Source organism: Saccopteryx leptura, chromosome 3 (assembly GCF_036850995.1).
Source record: "Saccopteryx leptura isolate mSacLep1 chromosome 3, mSacLep1_pri_phased_curated, whole genome shotgun sequence".
NCBI classification, from domain to species: Eukaryota; Metazoa; Chordata; class Mammalia; order Chiroptera; family Emballonuridae; genus Saccopteryx; species Saccopteryx leptura.
The window spans coordinates 96323675-96342882 of NC_089505.1; the positions used below are offsets into that span (position 1 = coordinate 96323675).

General features: G+C 57.4%; 1 protein-coding gene across 1 annotated transcript in view; it reads right to left on the minus strand.

The window, feature by feature from the left end:
- Positions 1-2763: 2763 nt before the first annotated feature.
- Positions 2764-19208, minus strand: part of ALDH4A1 (aldehyde dehydrogenase 4 family member A1) — a 29837-nt gene continuing 13392 nt past the window's right edge. Inside the window, exons 2-15 of the mRNA XM_066375235.1 lie at positions 17976-18069; positions 16979-17071; positions 15759-15806; positions 14795-14950; positions 12861-13010; positions 12716-12790; positions 11468-11655; positions 8624-8697; positions 7814-8010; positions 7621-7668; positions 6582-6734; positions 5735-5856; positions 4849-4967; positions 2764-4187 (exon numbers count right to left, since the gene is read on the minus strand). Of these exons, the coding sequence (XP_066231332.1) occupies positions 4075-4187; positions 4849-4967; positions 5735-5856; positions 6582-6734; positions 7621-7668; positions 7814-8010; positions 8624-8697; positions 11468-11655; positions 12716-12790; positions 12861-13010; positions 14795-14950; positions 15759-15806; positions 16979-17071; positions 17976-18069 (1630 nt within the window). The 3' untranslated portion in view covers positions 2764-4074. The remainder of the gene's footprint in view (positions 4188-4848; positions 4968-5734; positions 5857-6581; positions 6735-7620; positions 7669-7813; positions 8011-8623; positions 8698-11467; positions 11656-12715; positions 12791-12860; positions 13011-14794; positions 14951-15758; positions 15807-16978; positions 17072-17975; positions 18070-19208) is intronic.

Sequence of the window (19208 nt, forward strand, 5' to 3'; positions counted from 1 at the left end):
GCTTATGCCAACTCTGAGCCTCCTCTTCCTCCCCCACTGAAATAGGGACAATAACCCCAGCATCAGGGGACCCCATGGGGGCTAAATAAAATGGCATGTGAGAACTGAAGGGTGCAGAGAAAGGTGAATTTGCCAGAGTTCGAGACTGCCACCTCTCGAGGGAAGTCCAGCCTCATCAGTCACCCCTGTGAGAGGTTAGAAGGCAAAGATGGAGGTTGCTGATCAGCTGAGGTCTGAGAAAGAAACTCTGTTGTGGTTGAGACACCCACTTAAACCCAGAGATCCACTTAATCCTTCTCACCAGATGTGGGTAGGTGACCTCAAGCAGGCCGTGTTTCAGCCAGAAAACGATCTGGAGGCCCCAAATGACCACAAGCTCCGTAAGAGCCAAAAGGGAAGGGAGGCGACCTTTATGGAGCCTCTGCCGTGCTTTTCAACATTACACCTGCTCGGCACAGTTCTGGAAGAATTTTCATACCCATTGTACGGATGAGAAAACAAAGGCTCAGGAGCCTAACTAAATGCTCCCTTCGATGGAAGGACAAATGGAGGCCAGAGGTGGAATGACTGGTTCAAGGTCACCCAGCTAGATAGTAGGAGGGCTGGGGTTGAACCCGGGACTATGGACGTCACAGCTCATGCTCCTCGCCCCCTGCTCCGTCAGGTCCCCGACTTCCGGCTGTTTCTCTACCACTGTCATTGTACCCCGCCCTTCCCCAGTCTGGCACTTTCACCTTCATTTAACGAGGGCGGGTGGTGGCTCAAAGCCATTGCTGTTTCCTCTGCCTTCCCTCTCCCTCAGACTTGGGGCTGGTAGCTCCTGAGACCCCGAGACCCGCCCAGGTGCCCAAGGCCTCTTTGCATGGTCACCACAGTAAGCCCGCATGTCCGTGGTGGCCTGAGGAGTCTCTTCATTTCCCTGCTTCATGGAGCGTGAACCATTTGACTGAGGCCGGACATCCCTGCCACTGCTGTCCCATGGGCTGCCAGTCGCGCACGCCCTCTAAGGAAATGAGGGGCCACCTGTGCCATCTCCTGGCCAACAGGCTGACTCGGAGCTCCTGAGGGTCCACAGGAAGCATCAGGGCGCAACCCACCCTCTTCACGAAATCACATCATTTTCATTGATCCACCCACCCCACGTTCACCTCCCAGTTCTCGATGGGCTCTGTCTGCAGGCCAGTGTCGTAAACAGAGCCACCTGTACTTGAACACAGGCTGTGTGCCAGGCATTGTGCTCAATGCTTTAGACGTCACATCCTTAGATACAGCAGCCCCAAACGTACATGCTGTCGCTCCCGTTTTACAGATGAGAAGACTGAGGCGCAGATAGTTGAAGTAACTAGTACACCTAAGTGCACCTTACCCAGTAAAGCCAATGTCAAGGCTACATGAGACTAGGAACTAAAAGCACTTAGCCAGTGATCAGCTAACTCTGCTATTGATCAGTGTGACCTTGAGCAAGTCACTCCACTCATGCAAAAACATTAACAGGGCCTTCATATACCCATGACTATAAAGTGCAGTTGCCATCCTCCCCTTCCACAAGCTCCAGCCTGGGTACCGGGTGCTGCCCTCTGTCCCTGCATTGAGCCCCCTCCTGCAAAAATCAGTGGCAGCACTTGGGGGAGCCGGGTCAGGGCTTTGCCACAGCTGAGATTCTCCACGCCAACAGCCCAGACTGACGGACCCTGGACAGGGGCTGTCAATGTGGCTCCGTAGAAGTTCCTACATTATCTGTGGGTGAGGACAGGCCAGGACACACGGGTTCCCCTCTCGTGTCAGCTGGCCCCAGATTCTGGGCTCAAGCTAACTGGCCATGGTCACTGCCCTCACGTCATCTGGCAGCTGAGCGGCTCTTTGCAAGCCTGTCAGTGCTGTACATGAGCACTTGGGTTTCCGTCCCCTCACCTGCACTGTCCTCATCTGCAAAATGGGGTCTCAGCAGCCCTTACTTCATAAGGCCACCATGAGTGAGAAAACAGGCAAAGTCCTTCACACGTACGTCCTAGAGGCTCTCCAGATAAACAGAACCAATAGGAGGCACGTAGACACAGAGGTTTATTGTAAGGAAGTGGCTCACAAGATTGTGGGGGCTGGTCAAGGAGACTCTGCCTGTCGGCGGGCAGGCTGGAGACTCAAGAAAAGGGTGGGGAGTCCAAAGGCAGTCCGCTGGCAGAATTACTCCTTGCTTGGCGGAGGTCAGTCTTTGCTCTGTTAAGGACTTCAACTGATTAGATGAGGCCCACCTATATTATGGAGAACAATCTGCTTTATGCAAAGTTCACTGATCCAACGTTAATCTCATCCAAAAATACCTTCATGGAAGCATCCAGAATAATGCTTAATTAAAATATCCAGGTATGTAAACTTAACAATCACAGCACATAACAGTGGCTGTTACACCAGGTAAATGGTAACACTGTTGAACCATCATTTATTTCTCTGTCTGGCACTGTCCCAAACACTTTTGTGAGTTCATTAGTTCTCATGACCTCTGTGTGTGTGTGCAGTGTATTATTCACATCTTACAGAAGAGACAGAAATTTCAGGAGGTTGCACAACTTTTTGGAGCTGGGATTTGAACCCAGCCCATCTGACTCCAGAGTTCCAACCCCTGCAGCAGGTATTCCCATCGTCCGCACCTGCCCTTCCTCCTGTCACACAGAGGCACCGTGATCCTGGCAGCTAATAACACACTGCAATGACATCAGGCTTAGAAGCTGACCTGCCCCAGAACCCCCACCAGAAAGACCACCAGTCTGATTAGGTAACAGGTACTTTATTGGGTAACATCAGGACAAGTCCCGTTGCCCCCTCAGTGTGGAGCCAGCAGAAGCAGGAACATTTCCACCCTGCCCGCCCAGCCACCAGCCCCGGGCCCTGCGGGAAACAGTGTGGACCCTGGCAGGAAGCAGAGCCCGTGCCCTCTCCAGGCGGCATCGGCACGCGCCCCGACCGCTGGCCGCAGTGGGAGATCATGGCGTTTGGGGAATGGCCACACCAGCCCTGTGCAGATCCCGTGCCAGCTGTCCTTGAGGAGGACCCACCACTTTTAGGGCTCCCCCCAAAATGCCCTCCAGAGTCACCCCTTATAGCTCCCTGGCCACCAGAATAGAATCTATTCGTGAGAGCCCACCAATTGGCTATACCAAATAGGCAGGCCACCCAAGGGCCAGTCCACAGTCACTAGCCTGCAAAGGGAAGGAGATTCTACAGGCAGGACGGGGACCCAAGGGTAGATTTTGGGCGGATGGGAGAGGGTGGGAGCAACTTCTCCCTGGGCCTGTACCGCCGTGGCTGTGGGGTCTGAGCTCCTGCAGGAAAACCCCACCAACACAGGCTCTGAGTGGCTGTCCCACCATGAGGGTCCACCCACCATGTCCAAAATCACAGCCCCAACGGGAAGGACCAGCACATCCACACCTTGGCAGGTGGCCTCAGGTGGCCCCCCAGCCTCCCACACGGAGACAGCCAGGAATCACATGGGCACACAGGCGCCCTGGAGAAAGGCACAGGGGTATCTAAGGCTTAAGGCCAGGCACAAGTACCCACTGGCTAGTGTGGGTCCGGGCAAAGAGCCAGTGTGAAAGGCCCTGAACAAAGAGGCAAGGGCAGCAGGTGCCCCGCACCCTGCAGCCACAGCTCCCCAGCCCTGCAGGCCACCCTGGTCACACCTGGTCCTGCAGACCCGGACAAGCCAGGGCCACGGCCAGGAGCCTCCGTGGGTAATGAGGTTTGCCAAGGGGCCCAGAGCTGCCTCCTTTCCCCCAAGGGATCAGGAGCTGCCCCACAATCATTCCCCACGTCCCTAAACCATGGGACCCAGTGTAGAAGAGAAAAGGACAGGCTCCAAGGTCATGCCTATGAGATCATTTCCAGAACAGCCGATGGGATGAGGGACAGCAGGCCTTTCCTCCCCAGCACAATCCCAAACCAGAGCTGGGGCGCCCGACCCCGAGGTGTGGGACAGGCCAGGACACGGGCCGGCGGGGGGCAGGGTGGAGGGGCTGACCCAGCACACTGAGGCCCGACACTGGGCCGACAGGTGGACGGCGGAGGCGCCGAGCAGGCTCACTGCATGTACGAGTAGCGCCAGTCCCCCAGAGGCTTGTGGGTCTCCTTGATGGCCTGGGGCGACGTCCACCGCAGGACGTAGTGGGGTCCCCCTGGCTTGTCATTGGTTCCTGTGGAAAAGACAGCTCTGTTTTTCTTGGAAAAGATCCAAGAGCTCTGGGCAGAAGGGAAGAGGGGTGGGGAGGAGTTGATGGAATAAATGGGGTACCAGCCTGGGCAGCAAATGGAAACAAAACGTGTTCACAGTGACACAGTTTCCTGAGCACATGTGCGAGGAGCACCCTTAGCAGTTGGGATGCCGACACTCTCGGGGTCCGTGCCCCCCGCCCCCCACCAGGGCTGTCTTGGAGGCAGGGGAGCACTGTGGAGAAAGCACTGGCTCTGCCACCAGGCATCTGGGACCTCGGGAAGTCACCACCCCAACCTGAGCCCACTTCCCCATCTGTGAACAGGAGGGCGCTGGACCGACGTGGCCCGGAGCATGGCGGTACGAGCTGTGGGTGCCGATGCCAAAGCCAGCCCCGCCACCTCCTAGCCACGTGCCCTGCGTGCGTCACTTCACCACCCCGTGCCTCAGTTTCCTCCTCTGTAAAATGGGGAGAATTTAGCCCCTTGGCTCATGAGGTTGTAAAGGACTCAGGGTGACACGGTGCCCATCCCACAGTGCTCAAGGGGTGGTGCTTTCCTACTGCTCTTAACACCCTGAAAATGAAGGCTCTCAAGTCTCCCGCCAGGAACTTGGCCCTCCTCTGGGAGCAAGGACCCACTTACCAGAGGCTCGGGCCCCCCCGAAGGGCTGCTGGCCCACCACTGAGCCGGTGGACTTGTCGTTGATGTAGAAGTTGCCGGCGGTGTTTCTCAGCATCTCTGTGGCCTCCCGGACAACGTCCCTACAAGGCAGGACAGCCGGCTCACCCACCCCTCCAGCCCAGCTCCAGCCTCCAACACCCTCCCCAGCCCAGGCAGCTACCCAGGTGAGCAGCCCGGGCCAGTGACACAGGTCAGCCACCAGCTGTGGGCCCATAGGCAGGTGACTTAGGGTCTCCGAGCCTCAGCTTCCTCTGCAAAGGGGTGAGCATGCCTCCCTCGCAGGGCTCCCCTGAGGATGTGGGTCAGATAGCACGGACTCGAGCGAGTGGCCCATCCTGGTCCAATTTCCCTTGGGAGCTGGGGAACCCCCATCCCTACCCTGCCCCTCAGATTCCACTCCCACCTCCACTCTCTCTTAGAGGCAGACAAAGGGTGGCAGCTGAGCCATGGGGGAGAGGGGGAAGCAAAGCCTCAGGATAAATGTCATGGCACTGGGTTCGAATCCTGCCCCTGCAAGTTGAGCAGCGTGTCCTGGCCTGTGCCTGCGTCCCACTCTGCTGCATGAGGTGATGACCTCGCTCAGCGGGGCCCCACCAGATTGGGGGAGCTGGTCAAAAACACCCATTCCCAGGCTTCACCCCCAGAGATCCAGATTCAATAGCAGGGCCCCAGAATCTGCATTTTAACAAAGAGCCAGGTTGCCTCGGTGCACTTGTGCTTGGAGGCCTGCCTGCCTGCCAGGGCTGAGGTGACGGGAGCGGGAAGGAAACCAGGGGCAGCATTATTACTAGGACCTACGTCCTGGACAGGACACCAGGCCCAGAGCAGAGGGGCTGCGGCCACTCACTTATCCTGGGCGAACACTGCCCCCGTGAGGCCATAGCTGGTAGTGCTGTCGACCAGCCGCAGCGTCTCCTTGTACTTGTCATCTGGGTACACGTACACGGTCAGCACAGGCCCAAAGATCTCCTGGGGGAGAAGCCCCAAGGTCAGCTCCAGCCTGAACCAGCACCCCGAGGCCTCCCAGGCTGCTCTAGCCTCTGGTTCTCAGTCCCCAGGTCAGTCCACACCTGAGCCCCTGCAGGAAGGGCCAGGCACAGTCCCCAGCAGGATTCCCACCAGGGACAGCTCCTGCCCTGTCCACCCCACCCCAACCTGGCAAAAGACCCAAGGAAACTTTCTGGCCCCCTGCCAGCCAAACCCATACCCGTAGAGCCCCCACTCCGGGCTCAGGCCCTCAGAAACTAGATGTCTGGCAACAGCGTATCTAAGAATTGCCCAACAGTTTCACTGTCTCCACTGCCACCAAGGTGCCTTGACCTCTTGGAGCCTCAGATTCTCATCTGTAAAATGGGACTGCTAATAATACCCCCCTCAGTTAAATCAAATACCAGCCATCACTGGCCCGCAGTTGAGCCTGTAAATGTCCGGCGCCAGGACCACTGCAGTGGGTGTGGGCAGTGGAAGCACTTGGCACTGGCCAGGGTCAGCAGTGTCAGCACACCACACTGGACTGGGGCTCAGGAGGCCTGGCTCTGTTCTCACTGGGTGTGAGACACTGGCTTTCTAGGGCCTCACTTTCCTCATCTGTGAAATGCGATAACGTCCCAAAGAAGAAAACCATGCGCAGGGCCCTGTGCCTGGGCGGTGCTGAGAGGCTGCCCCTCCCTGGGCCCCCGCCACCTGCCAGTCACCTCCTTCATGATGGGCTCCTGAGGGTCCTTGCTCTCGATGATGCACGGCTCCACAAAGTAGCCCACAGAGTCGTCACACTTCCCCCCGGCCAGAATGGTGAGGTTGGGCGTGGAGTGGGCGTGCTCCAGCCACTTCCTGATGCGGCTGAAGGACTGTGGAGGGTGGGCAGGAGGGGCGTCACGGGCTGGCCATTCCCAGCAGCAGCCATCCACTACACTCGCACCAAACACCCGTTCCCGAAGGACTCATATTCTGAAATGGGGAGGGGAGGCCCTGAGGGTCTGGGTAAGCCACGGCAGAGACGAGGGCAGACATGCATGCTCATGATTGTGCGTGTGTTAGAACGATAGGATTGCTGGCATATAAACCTAACAGACACACAAATGACATAAATGCATACATGGGCATATGCGTGGCCATGTGTTTTAAACATATAGCTATAAGGGTGGGCAAAACTAGGCTTACAGTTGTGAGTATGCAAAAGTTTATTCTTGTATAATTCACTATTACATTGCTGCAAATTTACTTTACCCACCCTGTATGTATGCCTGTGTAACATGCATGTGCTTATGCATGTCCACCTACACGCATGCCCCAATAAACATACAAATAAATGTGTATGACTATCTGCATGCACACACATGGGTGGATCTGTTCATGTATGGAGATGTGTGTGGACATGTATGCACTTATGTGGAAGGACTGACATGCAGGCCTACACATGAATGCGTTCATGTATGTGCCACACATGTGCTCATGTTTAGTGTATGCATGCAGACATGGGGCCTGTTTGTGTTCGTGTGTATAACGTGCACTTAAAGGGGGCTCATTGAGCGTGGCTGCAGGGTGGGCAGGAGGCGAGCTCTATGGTTGGATGATTCTTCCCTTTTCAAAGCTGGAGCAGTGGTGGCAACACGGCTGCCTACCCAGAGGCAGTGGGGCTGGGTCGCCCCCGGCCAGGACCCCCCATGTCTCTTCCTCCCTCTTCCACCCAGCGCAGGGCTCAGCTCCCTGAAAACAACAGATTCCAGCCTGTACCTTGGCATCTATCACTGCAGAGAAGAAGGTCCCAAAATCTTCTGCAGGCTGGAGGCAGGGGAGACACCGGAAGAGACAGTTGCCACAGGCCCCAGACAAAGGGAGCCCCCTCCGCACACCCAGCCCCACCAGCACAGGAACCTCCAGTTCCATCAGCCCCCCGCTGGGCCGAGGCAGGGGGGGAGGCACTCACATCGCCCACTTTGATCCTGCTGTGCTCCTCCAGCAGCCGCCTTTTGATCTGCGGCCACAGGGAGTGCGGCACGTAGAGGCGGGAGCAGGCCGAGCACTTCTGGCCGCTGTACTCGAAGGCCGAGCGCAGGGTCCCGCTCACCACGCTGTCCACGTCGGCCGAGCGGTGCACAAAGTGGAAGTTCTTCCCACCACACTCTACACGGGGCGAGGTAAGGAAACCAGGACAGACCGTGCTCCTCCGGCCAGCCCACAGCCCACCACACTGCCTACACCTGCCTGCGGGCCCTGTGATCAGCCCCCAATACTGGGCGGATGGGGGGTCAGAGTTAGCCGGACAATGTCCCAGAAACCCACGAGCCAGGCCTGGTCTCCCACTTTACAGATAAAAAAACTGATGCCCAACGGTGAAGGGTATCAAAGGTCATCAGAACCAGCTCCTCCATTATACAGAAGAGGAGACTGAGGCCGGGGGCAGGGGTGCTGCCCAATATAACGGCCGAGGAGGGACCAGAAGCCTAGGCTCCCCCCTGCTCTACTCCTTCTCCCCTACCCACACTACTTGATTTGCTCAGTGACTGAAGAATGAATGAATGAATGAATGAATGAAAACGCACATTCCGAAGCCCGGATGCTCTGCAGAACCCCCGAGGCCTGCCAGAGCAGAGGCTCCGTGCCTAAGGCCCCCAGGCCCCAGGTCCCGTGCAGCCACCCACCTACGGCTGCACCACCTCCTCCTCTTTCATCATGGCCAGAGAAGGGAAGGGTCCCTTGGAGTCACAGGGGAGGGGACAGGGAAAGGGACCCTTACCTCCAGCCAGCCGTGGGAAGGTACGAAAGCGATCCAGGTTCTGGGCTACCTGCTTCCACAGGTGTTTAAAGGTGCTAAAATCAGAGGACAGGGTGGGTATTAGAGAGCCAGGCTTGGGTAACGGAGGGGGCGGAAGTCTTGGGCGTGGGGCACGGGACCTAACCGAGGAAGAGACCAAAAGCCAAGTCAGCAGCCCAGGAGGTGGTGGCCACGGGAAATAGGCAGCACCCTAGGCCAGTGGTTGGCAAACTCATTAGTCAACAGAGCCAAGTATCAACAGTACAACGATTGAAATTTCTTTTGAGAGCCAAATTTTTTACACTTAAACTATGAAAGTAGGCACATTCCTTATCGAGGTAGCGCCCGCACATGGTATTCTGTGGAAGAGCCACACTCAAGGGGCCAAAGAGCCGCATGTGGCTCGCGAGCCGCAGTTTGCCGACCGGAGCGCTAGGCTGATGGGGAGGCAGCAAGGGGGTCCTGCTGGCAGGAAGGTGCAGAGAAGGCCTGGGAGACGGGGTTTGAGCTCTGATTCGGACACCCACAGTGGTGCGAGCTTTCCCTAACCTCCTGAGCCTCAGTGTCTGCACCACGTCTGGTGACTGGAGGGAAGAACCCCACTGGGCAAGGCTGTTCTGTGATTCACTCTAATGACAGTCCAGTGCTCAGGACAGTAGTGGGCACGCGGCAGGTGCCCGACAGGGGACAGACGCTGTCCCTGTCTGCGAGCGGCGCCCCCAGCCCAGCACGCAGGCTCCAGAGGCCAAACTGAGAAGGGTCCTGGGAGTGGGAGCTCAGGTCCCCGCCGCCTCCTCTCTAGGCTCCAAGTGTGACCAACCTCGGCACCACAAAACAATAAAAATGCTAATCACCAGGGAGCCAGCGACACAGTAGCTAATACTAATTTATGACTTTCCCACCTTTAAGCCCGCTGCTCATCAGAGCATGGCAAATGGGGGCCAGGCCTGCTCCGCCCGCTAATAGGCAGGGACCCGTGGGGCCTGCGGCTGGCAGAGCAGGCCTTTTGGAAAATGGCCTTTCTCAGCAATTCTAACGCTGCCATTGCCACCCTGCAAACTCTGGAGGGATGAGGGGTGGGGGAGCCTGAGGCCACAGAGAGAAGCCACCACAGGTGTCCCGGCGACACCTGGAAGGACCCCAACATCTCCTACTAGTTGTCCAATATCTCCTTCCAGGACCCTAACATCTCCACCCAGATGACCCATGGGCACCCCAAACTCAAAAGGAACCAACATGTGATCATCTTTACCCTAACCTTCCCACCGCTGGCCTTCTGGGTGCCCACCGTATGTACGATGCCCTTCTGTCCGAGCCTGGAAGTCCCCACTGCCTCTGACCCCGACCCCATGGACAAGGGATTGAATCAGGCTGCTACTTTCTCACTGGAATTGGCCCATTTTCCTCCAATCCGTCTCCACCCTGGTTCAGGCCCCATTGTCCCTGCCAATATGGACAGATTGCCAACCGTCTCCCGCTTCTGGCCACTAGCAACACGCGTGCCGAGCAGCCACGGTCATCAGCTAGGACAGGGGCTGCCAACGCAGGGCCCAGAGGGACAGGCAGGGAGTGAGTGAGGCTGAGCAGGTGTGCCGAAACCTGCGCGGTGGGCAAGGCGGGGAACCCCTCCACCTCCAACCAGGGGTGTCGCCTGGAAATGCAGGCTCGGGGGGGACCAGGGCATCCGGGCCGTCAGCGGAAGCCATCATTGGGATTTTTTATTTTTTTTTAGATTTTATTTATTCATTTTTTTTTTATTAGAGAGAGAAAGAAAGAGAGAGAGAGAGAGAGAAGGGGGGAGGAGCAGGAAGCTTCAACTCCCATATGTGCCTTGACCAGGCAAGTTCAGGGTTTTGAACCGGCGACCTCAGCATTCCAGGTCGACGCTTTATCCACTGCGCCACCACAGGCCAGGTCCATCATTGGGATTTTGACATAAAACTATCAGCATTGCACAAGGCTGGTTCATCTCTTAGGAGCCAAAGAACACACAGCCACTTGCCAGGTCCCACAGGAGAGAGATCATTTGTCATCTCTACTTGAACCCCCCACATTAATGTCTGCTCTCTCCTATCACCTTCAGGATTAAGTCCAGGCACCTTTCGAGCTCACAGGGCCTTAGAATCGCTGGACTGAAATGCCCCGAGAGGGAGGACCTTGTACACTCCACGAGTTCATCGCCTAGTCTTAGCACGAGCGAGGGCCAGCACACACAGGATAAATACCAGCTGCATGAGTGAGTGAATGAGTGGTCACCACCCAGCGATGTCCCACCCCACCCTCTTAGCCCCGGCCCCCAGCCACACACTCCAGCTGCGTGGGCCACCACCACGTCCCAGAGCTCAAGAGCCTCAGCGTTAGTCCTCTGCACATGCTGTTCCCTGTCCTACAACCCTCTCCACCCCGCCGCCTCCCTGCCCCTTGCCTGGCCAATGGCCTCAGCTTAGACGCCACCTCCTCTCAGAAGCCTTCCTGACACTCTTCCTCCGATTTACCCAAGCTCCCTGTGCCCTTCCCAGTGACAGAGACGGCATAAAAATCAATATCGCCAAACCCCCGTCGGCTGCTTCCAGCCTGTAAAGTGCTTTCCTGTCCGTAGTTCAATTCTGATGATTACTCTGCAAGGTCGGGGTCGCCCGTCCCGTTATTCAGGGGAAGAGACGGAGGCTCGGAGAGGGAAGTGTCTCGCCACAGCCACCTGGCGAGTCAGTGAGCACGGCCAGGATCAGACTCCGGGTTCCCAGCCCCAGCTCCTGGTCGGTGGCGAACAGGTCACCTTGGGAACATCCCTAAGGCACCCTGCCCTACCCCACCCCGGGGACTTACGGCACGCTGCCTGTGAAGTTGATGCCACATAGGTGCTCTGAGCTGGTCACAGTGTCCCCAAACGTGGGCCCATCAGCTGGCACAAACTGGATGATGTTGGGGGGCAGGCCAGCCTCCCGGAGGATGCGGTAGACGGCGTAGCTGGCCAGCATGGCAGTGTCACTGGGCTTCCAAAGGACCACGTTACCCTGCCCGGGAGGCACAGTGATGACTCAGACCAGGGGCCACCAGCCCCGTCTCCATCGCACCTAGGGAGCGTGGTCATCCTCACCGGGAACCACCAGGCCCCTGTGCAGGCCAGGATACCCCTACCCAATCCCACACCTCCAGGTGTGGGGCACTACACTCGAAAAGCTGTTACCAACAAGACCACACTGGTCCTGTCCGCTCCCACACTCCGGCCCAGGCTGCCTCCCTCCGGAAGCCTGCACAGACTGGTCCTGCCAGCACCCTCGGGCAGCTCTTTTCGGTGTTTATGAGCTGCTGGGTGCTCACTGGGGTGGCTGGCAGGTGCTCAAGGGACTGTCTGCACGTGTCCTGGTGAAGGCACCCGGGTGCCGGGCATGTGTGCAGAGGCACGAGGACGGCCCTGTGCACGCGCGTCCTCGAGATTACCAGCCACCCTGTGTGGGGCCCGGCCCCTGACGACTCAGCCCTCTTCCTGTGACTCCTCGAGCCACGGAGGCCTCTGGAGGCTGGGCCAGGGCTGCCTCGTCAAAGGAAAGCTCCCGAGGTCGGTGGTCCGCTTCTCCCTCGTAATGGCAGCGAAGCCCAAGGACTTTAAAACTAAGCCCGAATCCCTATCTGTCCCATCACTTACGAGCCACACGACCCTGACAAGTCAAGTCACCAGGCACACAGCAAGAACTCAAAGCTGAGCTATCATATCACCATCACTGTCGCCACACACTTGCCTGCACAGGGCCAGGCCTGCCTGGTGTGTGACGTCACGTGCCTGGTCTCATTTGCACCTCACAACCCTGTACTGCGGGCTTTCCTACCATTTCCACTCTGCAGGGGAGGAAGCTGCCTCAGAGCAGTGTGGGGGCTCCACTGGGGTCACCCAGAGCAGGGCAAAGCCGGGTCCAAACCAGCCTCTGACCCCAGGGCCTTTCCACAGCCCACGCTGCCTCCACCCTCTGGGCTTCCCCAGGACTGGGACCTCAGGGGCTGGAGTGTGGCCTTGTGTTGGATGAGGTGGGATCGATGCTGAGCCCCCAGCATCCCTGCCCACAGCCCACAGCTCACCATCAGGGCCGGCGCCCCCGCCAGGTTGCCGCCGATCGCCGTGAAGTTAAAGGGGGAGATGGCCGCCACGAAGCCCTGTGACAGAGGAAGTGGTGAGGCCGCGCGAAGGCTTTGGCAGTCCCGCCCGCCCTGTGCCCGTGGGTACCTCCAGCCCCCGGTACACCATGCTGTTGGTGCTGGGCGGCACACTGATGGGCTGGTACCCCTCTAGCTCCATGGCAAACTTGGCATTGAAGCGGAAGAAGTCGATCAGCTCGGCTGCGGCATCGATCTCCGCCTGGATCACTGTCTTACCCTGCGAGGTAAGAAGGCCAGGGGGTCAATGGTGGCAGACGTGCCTCCCATTAGCCCTTCCATGGGACCCTGTGCCCACGGTGACACACATGCAGGGTGCTGGCAGCTCCCACCCCTGGATGAGCCCATGTCCTTGATAGGCACGTTGGTCAAGAACCAGGAAGCCTGTGACTGTCAACACTTCCGTGGACTGCCCGTTCTTCCCGACGGTGAATGTGAGTGCAGGGAGAGGACTCTGGGAAGCAAGGGTGGGCCTTTCCCACTTGGCACACAGGGTCACTAGCAGCTGCTCACCCTGCTCAGGACGTGGAGCCAAGGAAACTGAGCGAAGATACACTACCCCTGCTCTGAACAGCCACTGAGCTGCCTACAAGCTTCTGAGCCTTCGGTCAAATAAAGAGGCTCATTAACCTGGTCTTGGAAGTGTGTGTGTGTCTCTTCCTGCCCATGTGTGGCTCACCTGGGACACTCTGGAGCCTGACACCTACCCCAGGGGCTGCTGAGAAAATTGAGACAGCTGGGCAGGGTGTGAAACTGTCATACCACCTCCGTACAGCAGGGGGAGCCCTCACTGCAGGAAGATCGCCTGGCAGACCCAAACCTAAGGCTCCTTCCTGAGGACGACGAAATGAATCCTTTTCTCCCTCCTCTGCTCCTTTCCCAGCACTCCTGGCTACTCCTGCCACGCTCTGGCCCAAATGCACTCACTCCAAAATCATTGATCAGGAGCTTCTACAACTCCAGGAAGACATGATGCACGGCCCAGAAAGGTGGAAAACATTAATGCATGATTATTATTCCCAAAAAGCTTGTAAGCCCTGGCTGATTAGCTCAGTGGGTTAAAGCTTCGTACCAAAACACCAAGGTTGCAGGTTCGATCCTTGTCAGGCCACATATAGTAAGTGACCAATGAATGCATGACTAAATGGAACAGCAAATGAATGCTTCTTCCCTTTCTCTTTCTCTCTCTCCCTCCCCACTCCCTCTCTTAAAAGAAAAAAGAAAAAGGCTGTAGAGGGGCAGCAGACACACAGGAAGGGAAGTCGTTACACCCCAATGCGATCTGAGCTGACGAATGAACAGCATGCTACGGGGGCAGGACTGATGCTTTTGGACAGAGAAGGTTCTGGAAGCCTCACAGAGGAGGTGGTATCTGGGCTGGCCCGTGACAGGTAAGATTTCATGGGGCAGAAAAGACAGCGAGCATTCCAGGCATGACACCCCAGGCAGAGGCTGAGACATGAACCTCACGAGGCCCAGACTGGCATCCTCACTGGCGATGACCCGGTGGGAAGGGCAGAGCAGCTGGCGAGCTGGACAGAGGTGGGACTCAGAGGGTCCTGGGGGCTGGGCTCGGGACTTGGGATGTGCCTCTCAGGGGTAGAGAGAGCCTGGTGGTCTGTAACCTGCAGCAACCTGCCGGGGGTGTCAGGACCACCTGAGGGCTGCAGGGGTCTGCCTGAGCCTAGAGGACTGCACAGGGCACTGTCAGTCCAGGCAAAGCATGACAAAGGACTGGCCTAGGCTGGGGACAGAGAGGGGACAGGACATTTCCATGGTAGGACGCGTAGGCTTAGCAGTCCTCCTTGTCTAACATTTTATGTTTCTGTCCATGTGTCGTGCCCGCCCCCCCCCCCCCCCCCCCCCCCCGTCCCTCAAGGACATCTCTGGGTCTCAGCCAGCAGAGCAGGTCTTGGCACCCAGAACCTCTCAGCTGATGTCTGCCCAACTGGATGGGGCACAATTGCCTTCACTGCACCCCACCTGTGCCCACAGGCACCTCACCTGTCCCACCATGGTCTTGGCAAGGACCTCCACCCTGCGTGGCCCGCTCAGCATGTCTGCTGCCTTCAGGAAGACCTGGGCCCGGTCTGCGACGGGCTTCAGGTCCCACTCTTTCCGGGCAGCCACGGCGGCCTCGATGGCTTTGTTGAGCAAGGCCTAATGAAGGGGAAAAGGTTGGGGCTTCTTCCTGTAGCAGGAAGGGTCCCAGGGGAGTGAGCGAGAGAGGAGAGATCTGGAGCCCCCCCCCCATTCTGTACACACTGTGGCCCCTGCCGGCTACGCCACCCCAGGCTCGGAGCCTGCCTGTCTGGAGACGTCTGGCCTTCCATCAGGGTCGGCATGCCAAGCACTTGGCTGTGCGTCCCTCAGCTGTTAAACCTGCTCCACTCTCTCCCGTGGCATCTGGGCCTCACCTTCCTCCTGGGACTGTGGCCCCTGAACCCACCATCCACAGCCACAGCCCTGGTCTTGCCCCTGCCAAGCCAGAACCACAGCCTGAGACACACCTGCTGCTGGCATCCCAGATATCCACTGCCCTCGCTGCCATGACACCAGCTCCTAGACCCCCTGCCACAGGTCACCCCAACCCCTCTCGATGGCCTCCGTGATACCAATTCCTTGTCTGGCTTCCCATCCATGATGTCTCTAATTTCCCTGACTCAGCCTTCCACAATCTACCCATCCCCTCTACACACCCCTCATGAGGGTCTGCCTTGTGGCTGTAGGCCTGTTTAGGGATGTCCCAGTCCTGACCAAGGCAGCTGCCACTTGGCTCAAGTTAACCCTTGCTTATCTGGCCCTGTTAAAGACTCCCGCCCAGGGATTCCTTCAGTCCCAACCGCCCCCACTGTACCCGAACCGCCCAGGGCCAGACGGGCGCAGTGTCTGACACCCACCTCCATGTCTGCTGCCAGCGGGACAGAACAGGGGCAGCGCCCCCACCCCGAAGTCGCCAGGGACTCACCTTGTCTGCATAGCAGAACTTGGCCACCTTGTGTCCATGGTTAAAGGGCTGAAAGACAAGAGTGAGGTCACTGCCCAGGAAGGAGGTGCCAGGACAGGGGGATGGGGTGGGGCTTAGAGCTGGCTTTCCAGGCAAGAGTCCTCGGCACTCGCTCTCCCCCCTCCAATCCCCATGAAGTGTCCAGTAGCCCCAGCCCATGCAATCTCTGCCCCTCGAGGGTTATGGGGTCCCTGCTGTCCCACGAGTAAGACACAGGTCCTGCTCTGGAAGGCTCCCAGTCCAGAAGAAAGTCATGGACCACAATCTTTCAGAAAAAGCGTGGACTTTGTGGTCAGAGAGAGGCGGGTTCGAATCCCCATCTGCCACCTACTAGCTGTGGGATCCGTGTAAACTGATTTCCCTCTCCCAATCTACCCGCCTGGGTGATAAGGACCTCCCTGACTCATAGCACGGAGAAGAGGACCAAACAGGGTCACAGGTGGAAACTACACACCAGGTCTGGCATGAGACTATGGCTCAGTGATGGGCACTGGTGTAGAGAAGCGCTCAGGATTCCTGCCCTGCCCCTAGGTCCTGAGGGTACAGAGCCATTGCTTCTGGAGTCCCTGCCTGGGACCCAGATCCACTCATCTAAAAGGGACAATCCTGCCTGAGTAGTGGTGGCGCCGTGGACCGAGCAGAGACCTGGGATGCTGAGGTCACAGGCTCTTCCCACTTCTAAGAGGTGGCTGGGACTGAAGGAGGAGTTTGTGCAGACGGGACAGGGCCTCACACTGTGTCTGTGGAAGAGGCCTCGGCCCCACCAGGCCACACCCTGGGTGCTCACCTCATCTGAGCTCATCGTCAGCTAGACTAGTGGTTCCCAAGTACAAACCCGGGCTTTGGTGGCGTCCTTCCTTTGGAAGGATCACCTTTAGTCCTAACTCTCTATCCTTGCTTCCACTCTCTAGATGCTCAATGAGCCAGGTTTTCTAAAGCGATGGTGAGGCCTGTGGCAGCCATTGTTTTTAACTTCCTCCTGGCGGGAGAGAAGGCGTGCCCTTTACAACAATCCCCCGAGACTGGTCCCGGGAGATTCACCCTGGTGCGTGGAATCCCAAATCCCGAGTGGACAAAACCCCTCTTGAGGCACAGACCCCACGTCACATGCTCATGTGCGGCCCGAGAGACTGACCCCAGATTCAGGGAGAGGCCTAACCCTGACCACCCACTGGGCTTACCGACAGCTGGTACTGCACATCCGCGGTCCACACCTCCTCATCCCCCACCACGCACGGGATGGCTTCCGTCCGGCCCTTCAGGTCCTTCAAGGCCTGAAGAGGAGACAAGATGTAAGATGGGCATTTCCTTCCCCTTTCTCCCACCTGAAATCTGGCGTGAGACTACAAATGCAGATGCCCAGGCTGCAGCAGAACTGAGAAGGCAGCCAGGCCGGGTCTGTCGTCAGACAGCGTGTGCTCCCCTTTGGGGGGCCACAGGACTCAGCCCCCACCACACACACACTGTTGCTTCCTGTCATTGCAGGAAGGTGAGGACAGCTTTGTTAGGTTTTCCCGTTACAAAAAGATTTTTAAAAATTGCCCCTGAGCCTGACCAGGCGGTGGCACAGTGGATAGAGCGTCAGACTGGGACGCAGAGGACCCAGGTTTGAAACCCCAAGGTCGCCGGCTTGAGCACGGGTTCATCTGGTTTGAACACAGCTCACCAGCTGAGCCCAAGGTTGCTGGCTCGAGCAAGGGGTCACTCGCTCTGCTGTAGCCTCCCTCCTCCAGTCAAGGCACATATGAGAAAGCAATCAATGAACAACTAAGGTGTTTCAATGAAGAACTGATGCTTCTCATCTCTCTTCCTTCCTGTCTGTCTGTCCCTATCTCTGTCTCTGTCACAAAAAAACCAAAACAAAACTGCCCCTGAAATTATGTGGAATCTCACAATTTTTAAAATACTGGCAATTAAAGGGAGAACATTTTGAAGCAAAAAACAGCTGTGAGCTCATGACCCGTGCCCTGCACTGAGGCCCCCACATGGCCCTCATGGCCACCTGCTGCTCCCAGCCTCACCCACGATCCAGCCTCGCCACACAGCCCTCCCCAGACCCCAGGCTCCCTTCCAGGAGCAGGGCCAGGAGGGGGTGATGGCTGTACACAGAGAAGAGCACCTCGGGCTGCTGGAGGCTGTCTCAGCCCAGGCCCGACCCCCACCAAAGCCCCCCCTTACCTTCTGCAATGCAGTCCGCTCGGGGCTGCCCTGTGTGAATGCCAAGATGGGCTCGTTGGCCACCTTCAAGGAGGAGGTGTGCTTCCACCGAAGCCTGGATGCAAGGGCAGGGAGGACAGGCGCACAGGTCAGGCGGACAAGTCAGCAGTGCCTGCCACAGATCAGCCCCTCTGTCTCCAAACTGGGACCCTGGGTTGGCCCAGAATCCGCAAATCCAGAGCAACTACAGAATGGGGGATGGGGGGGGGGGGGGGAGACGGGCCCTGAAGTGCAAAATCCAAGTTCAAGTCCCAGTCCTGCTACTGTGTGTCCTTGAGTGCATGAGCTGCCTCCCCTGAGCCTGTTTCTACATCTAGGAAGTGAGAACAGTCACACAAACTCCCTCTGTCTGCAGTTTAAATCCATAGGCGCAAAATCATTTCCCCGCAATGCAAACTTGATTCAGGACAGACCCAGCCGCTTCTTTCTCTAAGCTGAACAGGCAGGACTGCCCAGAGCTGGGTCTCATCAGAATGTGAATCATTCTGATGAACCTGAGAGTCCCAGGCACACAGAGCTGAACTCAGGGTGAGCAAGAAAGGCCAAGATGTGGGCTGTAAACTTGGAGGAGGGCTCGTTTGAGGTTCCGCATCTGATTCCTGGACACCAAGTTTTGAGAACTTCTTGTTCTGGAGCCCCTGTTCAGTCTGGACCCTGATGGCCTCACGGATCAGTGACCACTATGACACCACCCCTAACATGTCTGGGGGTCATAAGGCGGGAGGACGTGTGGGTATGACTTTAGGCTCAGTTATTCCAGAGCAGGAGCCTCAGCTGTGGGCCTTCTCCTCTGGGCCTCAATTTCCTCATTTGTAAATGAGGACATCAATGACAACAGCCACCCAACGGCCACCCAACACACACAGGGCTTGTTAGGCTTGCTAACGCCTGCCACCCATCACGGATAGGCCCATCAGATGGGTCTCACCAGCAGCCCCATTGAGTAATAAGGTCATTTAGGTCCTAAAGGCAAAAGGACTAGTTCAAGACCAAGGTCAGGAGAGACCTGAAATTGAATTCAGAAAAACCCAGATATCATCTCTGTCACATTCCTCAGGCCCCACCCTCCCCCTGACCATAGTAAGCTCAGTCTTCCAGTAGTTAAGCGACTTTGGATAAATCACTGACTAGGGGTCACACCCATCTCAAGGGGGTTACTATGGAGATGAGATAATAATGCTGAGCTATAGAGGT